Source organism: Thunnus albacares, chromosome 2 (assembly GCF_914725855.1).
Source record: "Thunnus albacares chromosome 2, fThuAlb1.1, whole genome shotgun sequence".
NCBI lineage: Eukaryota > Metazoa > Chordata > Actinopteri > Scombriformes > Scombridae > Thunnus > Thunnus albacares.
The window spans coordinates 16,701,867-16,717,247 of NC_058107.1; the positions used below are offsets into that span (position 1 = coordinate 16,701,867).

Genomic DNA, 15,381 nt, shown 5'->3' on the forward strand with positions numbered 1-15,381 from the left:
AGGAGACAACAAGATAACAACATTAGTAATTGTCCTCTCTCACTTATGTTGTGCAGGTTGGTTTTGCCTCCCTGGCTCTGCAGGTTTCAAATGTAGAAACTGGGAAATGTGAAGCAAAAGTGACGCGAGCGGGGCTGTTTGGAGACATCAGGGTGCAGTGGAGAGCAGGGTATCCTTCAGGACAGGCTCCTCCTGGCTTCAGACTTGGAGCTATCCTGCCAAGTTCAGGTAAGATACCCAGTAAGAAAATAAACCCTGAAATACTGAATGATAGCAGCGCAGATTCTGACATTTCACTGAACTTGCATTATTTATGTCAGTTGATTTTGATAATGTTCTCCTTCCTCATATTCAGGCTCACTAAACCTGGCCCATGGAGAGAAGACTAAAGCCATATCTCTGACAGCTATTGATGACGCACTTGAGCCGGCTACCTATGCTATACACCTTACTGCTGCCACCTCCAGCACTGTTGCAACCAGAAGTGTCAAGCTCAGGTAATGCTTTCACAGTGGACTGAAGTTGTAGTACAGTCAGTATGGAGATTTAGAAGTCTGCTGCATAAAACATAAAGACAAAAAAAATCATTATAGTTTAGGTAAAAATTATTTATAAAGTCATTATGGAACAATATTTTATAAAAAAAAATAGGGTTAGGGTTAGCAAAGATTTACTTAATCAAATGAATCTGTCTCCCTGCACAGGTCAGGATATACTGTGGCAGAAGTGGAGCCACTGGGAATCTACCAGTTTGCTCCTGAATCCCGGCAGCTGGTTATCGCAGAAGACATCCAGACCATAACACTTTATGTTCAGAGACTCTACGGTTCTCGTAGCAACAGCACCCGCCTGTCCTATTCAACAATAGCAGGCAGCGCAGCAGCAGGAGAGGACTTTATTGCAGTGCCAGACGGCCGCTTGGTCTTTGACTCCCCTCGCCAAACCAACTCTTCTCTCCGCCTTTCAGTACTTGACGACTCCCTTTCAGAGCCTGATGAATACTTTCAAATCAACCTAACAGATGTTCAAGTCCTTACTCAAGTCTCAGCATTGGCAAATACTTCTCCTCGTCTCAACCCTCAGCACAGTTTGGCCACTGTCACCATCCTGGCTAGTGATGTGACTGGCGGTGTGCTGAGTATTGGCCCTGGACTGGTCCAAGTACCAGAGGACAGGGATGAGGAGACCCAGCTGGAGCAGAAGGTGGTTCTAAGGGTGCGCAGGTCTAACGGTGTGGCAGGGCCTGTGAGAGTCCGGGTACAAGCATATGGAGGTGTGTTTGTTTTATAGCACTTCGCTATTGCTCAATTACAATATAGTTAATTATATTTGAATTTACTGTGATGTTTACAGTTTTGCTTTAGTTTGTGTTGCTATGTGATTTAATCCAGATGGAAGCACAACACCTCTCCCCTTCGCTGTGGAGCCTGTTGAGACCTTAGCAAAGGAGAATCAGGACTTCCACTTGGAGTCCACTATAGTGTCCCTGCAGGCTGGTCAAAATGAAGCCGAGGTTATTCTCCTCATCCTGGATGACTCTGAGCCTGAGGGACAGGAAGTATTCTTCATCTACCTCAGTGATCCCGAGGGAGGGGCGCAGATCACAGACAGTCCAGACCAGGGCTTTGGGGCTTTTGCCAAGATCACCATCCTTGGTAAAATAACGAAGAAAGACCTTTCTTTGACTCCACTATCAAGATTAAGTAGTATTTATTACTAGTTCTTTTCTAGTTCTGCAAATTTATTAGCAAATAAAAATGTTCCAACATATTCATTTCTTGCTATGTTTTCTAAACTATGTTCCTCTGATTATAGCACTAAATTAATTCCAAGTGTGTCCTTGGGGTCTAATCAAAAAACCTGCAGACATGTGTTTGTTATTTGAAAGAGTGATTCAGTGTCCTCCTCCAGTTTCAGTAATGCTATTTGATTTGCATTAGGTCACTGTTACATTAGTATCCTGCGGCTATTTTGGGCCTTCTGGCATTACTTCTCACATAATCACTGCAGTGGGCAGATTATTATGATTGATTACAAAGTACATAATTATGTGGTTGTCTGGTTATGATGAAATTAATTTGTACCATTAATCTGTACTACCCATACCAGGGAGCGACTTCCACAATGGTATTGTGGGCTTCAGTCTTAATTCTCTGATGGGCCAAGTTCTGGATGAGGATTCAGAGAACAGAACCACTCGTCTCTACCTGCAGAGACAGGAAAACAGGTAATAAAACTGCTTTTTTTTACCCATTTGGTAAAAATTAAGCTTAATATGATATTGCCTCAAAGAAACTGTTTTAATTTTTTGTATGGTCTTTTCTCTCTGTTCAGAGCCTTTGAGGATGTGCAGGTCTTCTGGAGAGCTACCTTCAACAAGACAACTTTAACTCTTGTCAGTAATGGAGTCAACCTAACCAAACAGCTGGTGCAAACCTCAGGAACTGTGCTGTGTAGGAGAGGAGAGATAATCTGTGCTCTCACTGTGGAGGTCCAGGATGATGAGGTAATAGAAGAGGGAGAAGCCCCTGGTGCATCCAGCAACAGGGCATGTTGGTATCTTCCTGACCTTTAAATACACTTTATGCAAGATTTACATATGCTTCAGTGTGCTATAATGCAGCTGATTGTTCCACGCTATAAGAATTGATTATACAGTTTATAAGCCAACATATTTGGGGGAATAATGATTTACTTTATACATGTAATCATAAGAAATGCTGTGGGGCACAAAATAAAACAACCACTCGTCTGTGTTGCTGTAGGAACCAGAGTACCAAGCGTGGTTCTTAGTGGAGATTTATCAGGTGGGTGCAGGCGCCACCATTAATGCAACAACCCGTTTTGCCAACATCACCTTGGTTGAGAGCGACAATCCACTAGGCATCGTGTACTTTGCTGTGGGCCACAGACTGCCCATCGCCACCCTGATGACCACAAGGCTCAGTCTCCAGGTCTACAGACAAGCAATCACAACTTCCACCATGTCTGTACAATATCGCACACTGGTAGGTTACACACACATATCTGTAGTTACTAAGCACAAACATACATTATTGCATACGCATGCACACATAAAGTACTATAAATACAATTGGGCACGCAAACAAACATCATGCACATATCTTGATACAGTATTTACAGTTGCTTCTATTTGACTTTGACTTTTGTGTGAAACAAATAGGACCAGTTTTTGTCCGTTCGCCTTTGTCTTGGAGGTGTTATTCTGGATAGTAGGAAATCCCATTTTCAATCTAGGCCAATATGATTCCAGCCATTTACCAGGCCAAATAGGATTTTCCCCAATCGTTGAAATCATAACACCTGAACAACGTTTATTTGTCTCCAACTGACCTGGTTTTGTTGACCCTATCACATATCTAAAGTATACTGATCTAATTTGGCTCTTTTATAACACTGTCATTATATAAGCCAGTTAGAAAAACATGATCATTTTATTATGTCACATTTTACCTGCTACAACCGAGGTATGTACAGTGGTTTTGTCACAGATTTTCCCTTATTTCACAATACTGGAAAATTGGAAGCATTCTTTTTCAGGAGCATGATTATTTACAGCTGTTGTTGTTTTCTCATTTTGGACACTTCCTCAGATCAATTTAGAGAAAAATAGAGTCATAGTTGAATTCTGTATCCTAATGCTAGAAAGATACCAAATGCCACCAACTTTGCATGATATAGTCCTTAATTTATGTAGGTATTTTAAAATGGAATGCAAATAACAGGACTGCATCTAGTAGTTATTTTACATTTCACTTGATGGTTGTCCCTGGAAGATTTCACTCTCTCCCTCAACTATATGGACATAGTGGTCATGGTTTATTGATACTTATAAAGTTCAAAGAGACCAGTGTTCCCTCCTCTCCTCACATCTTTTATCTCATTGCCACCCTTTCTGTGTCTGAGGAATAATGATTAGAGATATCTTGGCTAGACCCAGCTCAGGGGCATAAAGTCTCTACTGGCACTCACAGTATTTGATATTAGAGATGAAAGGTAGAGAGTGTCTAGTGCACTCAACAAAATTGAAAAGCCTCACTGAGACACATGGCCAGGTCATCTGCTTTCATCTCTCAGAACTGAAGCATGTCGTGACATATAAGCTTTTATACATAACAAAAGCCTAATCTCTCATTTACATTAAGCTTTCATCCCAACTTTCACAACATGGTCAACTTCACTCATCTACATGTGCTGCAATTGGATTGTGGACCATGTGGATGCTGTGCACCAAAAGAGAACTGAGCCTTTTTAATAGAGTAGCCTGAGGTACAGTTGTTTTTGTTGAGTGTTTTCAGGTAGTAAGTTTTTGTCATTGTGTCATTGTTCTTACATTTTGCAGGTATATCTCAAACAAGGCAATTGTGGCACTGTTGGTTTATTTTGCAGAGTAATGCTGGTTAATCTGACTCCATGAAACATCACACATCTGTGTTTTTTTTCTCCCCTAGGAACTTCCCAGGGATGAGATGGTGGGAACCTCTATAATCCGGCCTGCTAAAGCAGGAATGGATTTTCCTAAACAGGAGGGTAGGCTAACCTTTGATGCGGGCCACCATAACACATCTTTGGAAATTTACCTGACACCTGACCTTGCTTCGTCCTTGCCCACACCGAAGCGCTTCCAAGTTGAGCTCTACAATGCTACAGGAGGCACCAGAGTGCACCCTGAGTATGGGATCGCCAATGTGACTCTAGTGTCAAATGCAGCAAGTGAAGCTGTGTGGGTCTTACTGGACCAATTACACCAGCCTCTTGACACAACTATATTGAACCAGGTGCTGCAAAGACTGATCAATAAGGTCACTACACCTCTCACGCGTGAGCAGATGGCTGCTGTGCTTGAAGCTGTGGGAAAGGTAAGAGGGTTGGAGAGAGATTTTGTTAAAGCATACATTACTTTTTTTTACTAATTGCACTATGATTTTCATGTTTAATATCCTCTGAAACCAAAAGTAAATCTCCCCAGAATGTCAACACATTGTCAAAATGATGAAGCTAACTCTGGTCTCAACAGAAACGACAGAATGGCGTTTTACAGTTTATTTTCACTCACATCAGATTTTTAAAACAGTATGATTAATGAGTCTATGATGAGGGGAACACTTTCTTGCTTCTAAATGTTCTTCTGATTAAATTTTTTCACCAGTTGAAGCCTGAGAGTCAGTATAGTAGTTGTGTCAGACAGCTCTGCGCTAAAGGGCACACGTCATCTCCACTGCACTATTCTGACAACTCTAAGAACCACTTGAAAAGGTCTCACTTGTCATTCTACATGAGCGCTGTTATTACTACTGCTCTGATGTTCAAGTCTACAATATTGCGCGTGCTCAGCCTCCAGACAAGCAAAGACACCGCTTTAATATGACGGAGTGTGTGGGGGGACGGAAGAGAGAAAGCAAAGACAGCAGAAATGCCAGCATGAGGATACGTGGGAGCAGAGAGAGAGTGAGGAGGAGATGAAACACTGCAGACGAAAATGACATTAACTCACTTTAAAAGAGTTATAAGTGCTGCATAATATCGAGGCCTAAACCACAAAAGTGACAGTGCCAGAGCCAGAAGTGTTGGAAAAGAGAAATATTGCACCCTAAAGTTTACTCAAATACAGATCACATGCATATCAGTGACAGATGGATGCAATAATACCTGGAATTCTCAATGCATTTTTGTTTCTCTCTCTGTTTTTCCTGAGCCAGGTGCTTGCAGTGGCAGAGAGGACTCCTTTACAGGAAAGCAGCCGGAATTTGACCTATGACCTGCTGTGTGCATTGGCCAATCCCAGCAGAGTTGACACACGGGGCCTTAGCCACCTTGCTGAGGTGGCTGAGCGATTTGCGTTCTCCCTCCTTACACACAGCCAATGTGAAATGTGAGTGTCCCTGTGAAAAAAAGAGTGAAGAGTGAGGAATGCTATTAAATCTACAGAAGACTTTTTGGGTTGTTGGTCTTTTAAGATTTGGGAGATATCTTGCTTTGAAATTTTGAGATGTTGAACATGTTGTGCACACTGAGGTTTTTTTTTCTCTTAAATATTATTAGCACAGTTTTCATGCTTGGTATTATAAATGTGTATTTTTGTGTGATTTCTCCAGAGGGGGAACCATCCTGGACAAATGTCCATATATGTCCATCTCTGCCTTCCAATGGTACCCCACACAGATCAATGGACACAAATTCAGGGGCCGTAATGCAGACTTCTTCCAGCTCCCAGATACCTTGCTGGCAGTGCCAGCAGCCTTGACTCCCGACTGTGGCAACCTCAGTCGGATTCAGCTGACCGAGTTTAGAACTGAACACTGGTTTCTCACCAATGATACAACCACTGCTCTCAATGGGAAGGTAGGGAAGCTCATGTAGTTTTACTTAGTTTACTGTAAATAACAAAGGAAGTTAATGATTTTTTTTTTACTGCTGGGAAAATTATTTGATTGAAACAGCAGGTGGCAGTATTGCCCCAAAATAAACTAGCCATACCTTTTCTAGTTCACTCCACAGCTTAAGTCCCCTCTTCTGTTGCCTCTGTTGATATGTAGGTATTCTCAGCAAGCCTCCAGGACAGAGGGTCACGACCCCTAGGAGACGGTAATGAGGTGGTATATCGTATCCACACACCTGGTCAGCGAGTTAAACCTGGCCGGTCTCTGTGCCTTCTCTGGAACCAGACCACTGCAAGGTAATCCACCACAGACAGACATATGCAGGTTCATGCTCAGCTTCTAAATAGGCTTAAGACAGCTACTTGACACCTACAATATATATTAACTTCCATTGCTAGTCAGTGTGAGTGGTTTAGGTGGTTTGTATTGTATTCCAACGTATGCCTGATAAAAATACAGTACCAGTTAAAAGTTTGTACACACCTTCCCATTCCCATTCATTTTGTGTATCCAAACTTTTGACTGGTACTGTATACATTTTTTTCTTTTATGAATTGTTATTTGTCTCAACTACATCCTTTACAGCCTCTCTTTGATGCTTGATATATTTATACTATTTGAATAGTTCGTCATCCCCACACTTATTGCGTGTGTAAGGTCAGTTTGTTAAGTGGAGCCTCTCTGTGACCGTGGGTGAAGTCACATTGCTTTCTGTTTAAAATCTGCGCACTCTGAATCCTCCCACTCGCCCTCAGTTTGTTGAGGACATTCCTGGGGCTTGGAGTGGGACTTGGCTGGAACACAGTGTTACAAGTTAAGAATTGGCAGGTTTGGTTTGGCCGGAACAGCGACTTGAACGATGTATTCCAGATAACAAAACTGATGAGAGAACTGATAGGGAAAGAGAGCAAAAGGTGGAGAGAGAAGCAAAGTCACAGACAGGGAAAGGACACTGTTACAGCAAGACTCTCCTGCTGTGATTGGCAGGTCAAAATTAAAATGTCACTGAGGATGTTTTTTGCTTTTGAGAAACGGCTCAAAAACCTGTCTGTTCATTCAATGTTTGTGCCATTGAATCCGGCACAAATTATAATGTTCTTGTTTGTCACAGAATCTTTGAAGGGTAAATGTGACAGCAAATAACAATAACAGAAGCCAAAATACCAGAGAGCAGATGCCTTGTCCCTGTTTTTTCACAATTTGTAGTAAGGGTAGTGTCTTAACTTGTCTTTTCCTTGTTTTTTCTCACCTTTTTCCACATTGTTTCTCCACCTCCTCTCCTCACCTCTAGCTGGTCATCAGATGGTCAGTACTGCAGGGTTGTGAAAGAGAGTGGGAACTATGTGGAATGTGCCTGCTCCCACTTGTCTATCTACACGGCCTACGCAGAGTTTACAACTCTTGCATCTTACAACGAGGCCTTCTATGCTTCCGGATTTATCTGCATCTCAGGTACAAAATAACATCTTCCCATATCTTCTCTTCAGCATTTCTTACCTTGTTTTCCTGTGTTTTTATGTCTGCCCAATACCTGCCCACCTCCCTATTTAGCTTCCTCTCTTCCATATTCATCCCAATAGTCATTAATTTCTAATAAATATTGGTTCCATTTTTTTCCCCTCCTCAGGCTTTGCATTGGCCATTATATCCCACGTGCTGTGCTCCCGTTTCCCCATGTTTGCTGCCAAACTTCTCACTCACATGATGGTGAGCTGCCTTGGAACCCAGGTAATACTATTCTGCTAAGATCCTCTTGTGTAGTACTGCAACACTTTTTCTATACAGGCCACAGTATCAACACCCTCAATTGACTGCTTATGAAAGCTGAGACCTTCACTCCCACACCATCTGTATTATCTGTTTCTTTGGCATTTTCATCTGTTCGCATCTACTGATTTTCTATATGGCTAGAAATTTAGATGGATGGGGAACTTGTAGAGGTTGTTATAGACACATTTATCTCTATTTGCTCTATGGATCATTAGCACACATACATTAACACAGCTGTAATGTGTCTGTCGTGCAACACACACCTTCACAAGCGCATGTCCAAATACTGACTCAAAAACAGAAGAAAATACACATGCATGTACTCTTTTTTTTATAAAAATCTTTTACATGTGCTCTCACACACACACACACACACACACACACACACACACACACACACACACACACATATATGCGCTGCCACCTTCTCTCACTGGCCACCACACATGACACAGGTTTTTTCTTGGAAATGTGCATAGACATGAAAAAACATCATCAAATGTCATTGGTTGCGTAGTTTGCGGGCCGATGCGTCCTGACAACGCAACCATGCCCCCCGCACTCTCGCCCATTAAAAACGCAAGCTGTCACATAAGCAGTGAGCGAGATAGATATGCGGCTGCAGGTTAGTCTCTCAGCTGGTCCTAACCGTGTGTGTGTGTGTGTGTGTGCGTGAGTGAGTGCGGGACTGGTAATTTTCCACTGGTCCCCCCTCTCTTTGGTTGACAAACATGAGCCCCTACTAAAGCAGACTGTCGTTGGGGGCTAACCACCTCGGGCTCGACCTGTTTATGGCCCAGAGAGAGCCCCTGAACCTAAAAGGGTTTTGGATGGAAAATTCCGTCCTGTTCTGTTTCTTTGTTGATACTGTACTGTATGTTAAGGCCTTCTTCCTTGGATGTGCACATGTCTGAGATGGTGCTATAGTTTATAAAATACATGCGTGTTTTTCTGTGGCCTTCTGGTCGAGGCCAGTTGACGAAGGCCTGGTTGAATTCCAGACTGTCAAACTGAAGGCCTAACTGAATGTGCACTCTGGTATTAAGATATTCCTTCTAAGTAGTTGTCCAGTTCTGTTGGGAGTATTTTTGAGGTAATGATGGGCTCACAGTGCAGGATGTGCTGAATTAAAATAGACCAGTTGACGTCATTGTCCTCACTTAACTATGCACTTTATCTTGGATCTGGACTGGCTAGCTAGAAACACACAGAACATAACCTCCCTTTTATGTTAACCTCTAGGAGCATATTTGTTTGTGTGCTCTAGTTCTTCCCTAGTCTCTTCTTTGTGTCCAACACGTCAACTATCCAGTGTTCTTACTGACAAACCAATGAGATGGTCAAATGGATCATCAAATGGACTGAATATGCCTTATTGATTGACTTCCATTGTTAAAACATGTATGCACATGTATGCAGTGGACATGAGGCTAAAACATGTGACAAATTGACAAAACAATATCACCACAAGGTCTATTTAGTAACTGTTCTGACATTTTTGTTTTTACCATTTGGTTTTGTGTTTGGTTAACTGCCTTGATCCCTCAGAAGGGCGTTCCGCATTTCATTCAGGATGAGCTATATTCCTGTATTGTAGACGGGATTATTTTAGGTTTTAGTTTCTGACTTCCTTCTGCAGTTCCAGTGAAGTAGGCTTTCCTAATCTTGTTTGTTTTCCCCAATTGCAGTTCCAGTGAAGTAGGCTCTCCTAATCTTGTTTGTTTTTCCCCAATTGTTGTATAAGCACACTAATAAAACTAAGTAATTCTGTCATGCTAAAACTTATATACTGGAGTCAGTCTGCATCTATTAAATGGAGCAAAGCAGGCACACTTATATCCAGTGGATTTAGAGGTTTTTGGTGGAAGGATAGGTCAAATTCAATCAATCCTCAGCCTTTTTTCAGAAAAAAATCCTATCATATAAATAAATAATTAAAGTAAACTAAATTCATTTTGCCCTCTGGCTTGTGACTAACAATATTTATTTTCATTTCTTTTCATCTGTGAGCAGTACTTAGTAAGAGCATCACTGTAGAGATCAATTTGTATTTTTTACAGTGCAGCGCACAGTATCTGCCTGTTTTTTGATGCACCTTTACTATATGATGCGTCTATGACAGTAAGGATTCATCTGAATCCACATCTTGGTAAAACTGAGACCGTAACTGTTGCTGCTACAACACTACATGATCAGACACATGACGTGCCACCGGTAGATCAAAGTCAGTCCTCTGTTGTTTTTTCAAGTCTTGCATCGTTTTGAATCTGTAATGCTCTGCGGTATTATATTTACAGTCAAGGCTAGGCATTATGAAGTGATTCGTGTTAAATCTCTGTATTAAGAAGTCCAAGGATCTTGCATCTTTGATAGAAGAGATGCAATTAGGGTGACAGAAACGTCTCCTGAACGTGTGGGTCTCAGCCTTGCTCGTGTCTCACCATTGATTTGAACTGTCAGGACCAGCTCCAACCACCTCTGACAGAAAGGACTCTCCATCTGTGGTGGCTGGGCTGTAATTAGTCACTGACGCTGCCCTCTGTGGGCAGAAAATTAAAGCTGCCGGTTTGATTTATTTCTCTCTGCAACAGCTACAGTCAGCAAGAAAGAACTAGAATAATATCCCACTCCTCAACTCAGGAAAAGCAGGAAATGTACTTCAGATGTCTTCAAACTGCCATTGCGACATATCCCCGGTGTTTTCTATCTAATGTGTGTCCAGAAGTCTAATATCCTTAAAGCCTTAAAGTCTTAATCTTCAAGATTTTCATTTTAATGATGGGTAAATACTGTAACTCTGATTGTACAGTATTCGATACATTCTGCAGACTTACATATTTTTTTCCAACGTTATTTCAGTCATAGAAGCAGGTTGTTGAAGGTGTCAGGAGGTCAAATAGACTGGAACTGATCTGTGTTGGTATCAAGACACACACGGGGCGACAGAGAGCTGACAACGATACAGACGTCAGACCACCTACTGAGAGAAAATAATGATTTGTCCTGTCCACCACTTCCAGGGAGAGTCGTCTCACTTTAAACGATCGTGGTTTATGTGTGTCTGTGTGTGTGCGCGCCACTTTGTCACATCAGAGGTAGTGCGTTGACAGGCTCTGGCCAGCAGTTTGCCCTCCGCTCAGCAAGACAACTGAAGATTGTCTGTGTAGAGTGGAAATTTACCCAGTGCATATGTACTGTGTAAGTGAACCTCACCTGTACGTGTGTGTACGTGTGTGTGTGTGTGCATTGGATTTTGTGTGTGCCAATCATGTAAGAGCTCATCAATCTACCAGCAATTTCTCTTTGACTTGAACTACAGTAGTATGTAGTCCCAGTACACCCACATGTGGTTTTACATTGCTGGCGTAATTTTGCATTCATTTTTACCAAAACATAAAATGGTGACAGCAGAGACAGGTCATAAATTTGATGGACATTTTTGGGTAGATACCTCAATTTAAACACAACTAGATGACTGATGGTCCCATAATCTTTTCCTATAATTTGGCTCCTCAAGCACTTTCTCATCTCATCATTCAGATTCATCCATTTCCCACTAATTTTAAAGAAAGTGGTCAATGTTTGCCTTCAGGCCATGGCCTTAAAGATATCCCCATAGTTGTAAAAAGATAGAGAACTGTCAAAGAACTTATAGTTCTCCTATAGTACTGTATACTGTAGCTAGAGTGTCACTGAAGAAACTGTAAACTTACAGCTTCTTATTTATTAAATACATATTATTGACAGAACTTTAATATTTCATATAAAGTATGTAAGCCCAGTCAAGATCGCGTGTGTTCTCAGAAACATGTATTCAAGTGCCAGTGTGAGAAAGGAAAATCTAATCTCCCTCTCGACTGCAAACAAAACACAATTTAATTTCTCATCCATTGTGATTTAACAGCCTTCCACGACTCAGACAGCCATTCCCACATGCTCAGATAAGTGTTTACCCCAGTGCTTTATTCCAGTATTTGGGAGGTGTTTAGGTGACTCTTAGTTCTGGTTATAAAGGATTTCCTGGTAGCTCTGGGACCGGCTCCAGCATTCAGAACTACTACTACTCAGTCCACAAGCACATACAGCACGCTAACCCGACACCACACCCACCACCCTCACTTCCCGTCTTTCAGCAGAATAAAGAAACTGTCTAATTGCTGCAGGGATACCTAAAAGTTCGTGTCTGTCGTCAGTGTGTACGCATATGTGGGGGCGGTGCAGTTTTTGAGAAGCGTGCATGCAGTTTCTCAGCTCTCCAGGAAAGGGGGAGAATTGCGTAATCCAAGACCTTACCGTGTCCTTGTCTGTAGAACGTAAGATCAACACAAGTCTTTGTAAACAATGTGAGTGACTGTTTTTCCTGAGGAAGTTCCCATCATAGCCAATCAATCATTAAATCAATAAACAGAGAGTGGGTTTTTGTGTGTCTACTCCTCTGATTGACGTCAGACAATATGCATATCTTATCCTATTCAGTGCTTTATGCCCACAAGTGTTTGGACACAGAATGAGAAAGCTAAAGGAGGGACAGAATGAGAGGAAAACATGCTGTTTTTCATGTTTTCTTCTTACTTCTCATGTCGATTCTCAGTCAATAGATTCGTCCAGTATATTTTTCTCAGCTATAATAAAGAAAAGGGTCCTTAACGCTTTGACAAAAATGTTCTTTACAGTGAGATTTCCTTACTCTCCAGTCTTATATAAAGTATATATCTTGATTTTAATGCAAGTCTAAGCTTTTTACTGTCTGTCAGCCTGAGCTAATGGCAGACAAGTGCTGGAAGGGTATAAAGTATCAGCAGTTACTGTGTGTGTGAGTGTGTGTGTGTATGGACAGGACAGTGGAGAGGTGAAGACGGCCTCTTGGGAGACTCACATTACACTCCACTGGCTGGTCCAACACCTTGCGCATAGTGTTTGCCCTGACTCACCTCCTCCTCATCTGACCCGTCTCTGCTCGACACAGGAGGATCTTTCTTTTATACAACACTCAGTGTTCATTGTGCCCTTCTTGACGTCCCTGTGTCTATTGTCTGACACTGAAAAACAACGATAAACCACACAAAGTAAAAACTATAATTTTTCTCTCATAAAGTTATTTCCATGTCTTCATCTTCCCGTTTCACTTTCACCTTGTCCTTGTGGCTTCTTCTTTCTCCTCTCACCGTGGCTTTATTTCTCAAAATGATGACTGATGTGCCTATTTCTATTCTCTGTCCCCTTTATCATTCTGGCTGCTGCTGGGCTTAGCTGGGAGCTCTGACATTATGAGCCACAAAAAGACTGTCTCACTCTGTCTCAGCCTCTCCCTCTGTCGTTATCCCTGTGGAAGTGGCCGGGCACGTCCTGTGTGACTCATCAGTTTTGATGTTGCTTTTCCCTAAACTGGTTACAGACAGTCCACTGACTCTGAGAGACCAAACATAGGGATGTCTGCCAGGACCGTTTTCGTCATGTTTTAATATCATCAACAGTGGCCTTACTGCTAGTCCCTAAAGGCACCCCGTGGAGTTCTTGTTTGTTTACATTTGGTGTTTCTCACAAGGACACGTTGTGCGTATCCTTGAGGCATAACAAATGTGCTGAATGCATTTTTTCCCGCATAAAACATTTTCAAATCAGATTTTTGTATATATTTTGAAACCTGCATTTTTTTACATCCGTGTTTACATTGACTCATATTTTTCTTGGATCACAACTGTCCATCACTTGGATTGCATAAAAACAACAGACTTCATATAGCGTGCATGCACTACACATTTGCATTAGTGCCCTCTGCAGTCGGCAGAAATGTGTATCTCGTCACCCACATGCTATTAATTGTCCTCACAGTAATGCATAAGATGCCTTGCCCCATAGTGCAACTAGTGGTGAAAGTACTGCGTTATTTACATGTTTTATATCCTTACTTCTTTTTGTAAGGTTACAGTAATACATTGCTTAAAGTAATCAACTAATTTTTGTCATCAAATCTGAAATCCTTTTTCTGAAACACTACATACATTCTTTAAATCTTACATGTGCGACATCATCAATTTAATTTGTGTTGTGATAGAAATGTAACCTCCTCTGTAGCTGTCAACTACATACCGTCACACAAATACAGAACCTTAAAGGCAGCAACTACTCATGAATCGGTCTAGTTATTTATCTACCAGCGTGGTCAGACAGTCTTATCTGGATTACATCATGGGGCAGCCATTAGGATGTAGCACACACACACACCCACACACACACATGCAATCTTCCAGTAATGCAGGTCATCCTTGTATGTCCAGTACACATTTTCGTGGTAAACTATTGATCGGTCATATTAAACTGATTCAGCAGTGTAGTATTTGCAGCATTAATCATTTCAGTTTACTGTGCATACGTTGCAAGAAATTGTGGTCACCTGTCTGCACCTCTGATTTTTGATTTGTTCATGAGAAAGAGCAATTTAAGCTGGATTAATCAAACTGATTTCCTAATGATCCCCTGTGCTGCGCCAGACTCTGCCCTTTTTGGACTATGGAAGTTACACTCTCATTTTTGCCAAATGTGTGTTGTCCTAAGAACTGGTGACCCTAGAAACACTACCATGAACTTTCCTCTATTTCCAGAAAAAGCACAGTAAACAGCAACAGGAGGCCACAGTAGCCTCTCACCTTTATCAGGATTCAACCGTTAGCTCCTGCCTTGTCTTGGAGCTGTGAGACACAAGACAGCACATATCCAAGAGCAAATTATACAAGCTGTCAATTCCTTGGGCGGTTATTTCTGGGGTGACAGGATATTTCAGTTATACACACCCTTTGACAATATAACAAGTCACTGTGTTGAGTGCATCAAAGAAAATAGCAATGTTCAGTACACTTGGAGCAGATCAGATCCTTCACAGTACAACTTATAAAAGTATTGATAAATATGGGTGTTCAGCTACAATATACTGTATGTATGAAAACTCCCTGTGCAGTAGGAATTAATTAATTAATTAATCTATCTATTCAACATATATGACCTATTACTTCCCTTGAGCTGTACACATTGACTTCCCATTAATTACCTGCTTCAGTAGATAAAGATAATACAATCAACAGATGATATCTGAGAGCAAAATTACTCAAGGCAAGTCAAGTCAGGGGCTCTATCGTATATCAGTTGCTGGTATCCCTGTAATCTTATGCCATTATGAAGGAGTAATAATTTAAAAGGCCAGTGGGTAGTAAAT

The 15,381-nt window shown here is 41.6% G+C and overlaps 1 protein-coding gene across 2 annotated transcripts in view; it reads left to right on the forward strand.

Moving 5' to 3' along the window:
• adgrv1 (adhesion G protein-coupled receptor V1) overlaps positions 1 to 15,381 on the forward strand; it is a 113,177-nt gene that overhangs the window by 56,671 nt on the left and 41,125 nt on the right. For both annotated transcript variants that reach the window (XM_044369112.1, XM_044369120.1), the window contains 13 exons: positions 57 to 228; positions 356 to 497; positions 705 to 1,273; positions 1,392 to 1,655; positions 2,110 to 2,227; positions 2,335 to 2,506; positions 2,766 to 3,008; positions 4,473 to 4,880; positions 5,721 to 5,893; positions 6,117 to 6,363; positions 6,558 to 6,697; positions 7,693 to 7,853; positions 8,029 to 8,129. In XM_044369112.1, coding sequence (XP_044225047.1) covers positions 57 to 228; positions 356 to 497; positions 705 to 1,273; positions 1,392 to 1,655; positions 2,110 to 2,227; positions 2,335 to 2,506; positions 2,766 to 3,008; positions 4,473 to 4,880; positions 5,721 to 5,893; positions 6,117 to 6,363; positions 6,558 to 6,697; positions 7,693 to 7,853; positions 8,029 to 8,129 — 2,910 coding nt within the window. The remainder of the gene's footprint in view (positions 1 to 56; positions 229 to 355; positions 498 to 704; positions 1,274 to 1,391; positions 1,656 to 2,109; positions 2,228 to 2,334; positions 2,507 to 2,765; positions 3,009 to 4,472; positions 4,881 to 5,720; positions 5,894 to 6,116; positions 6,364 to 6,557; positions 6,698 to 7,692; positions 7,854 to 8,028; positions 8,130 to 15,381) is intronic.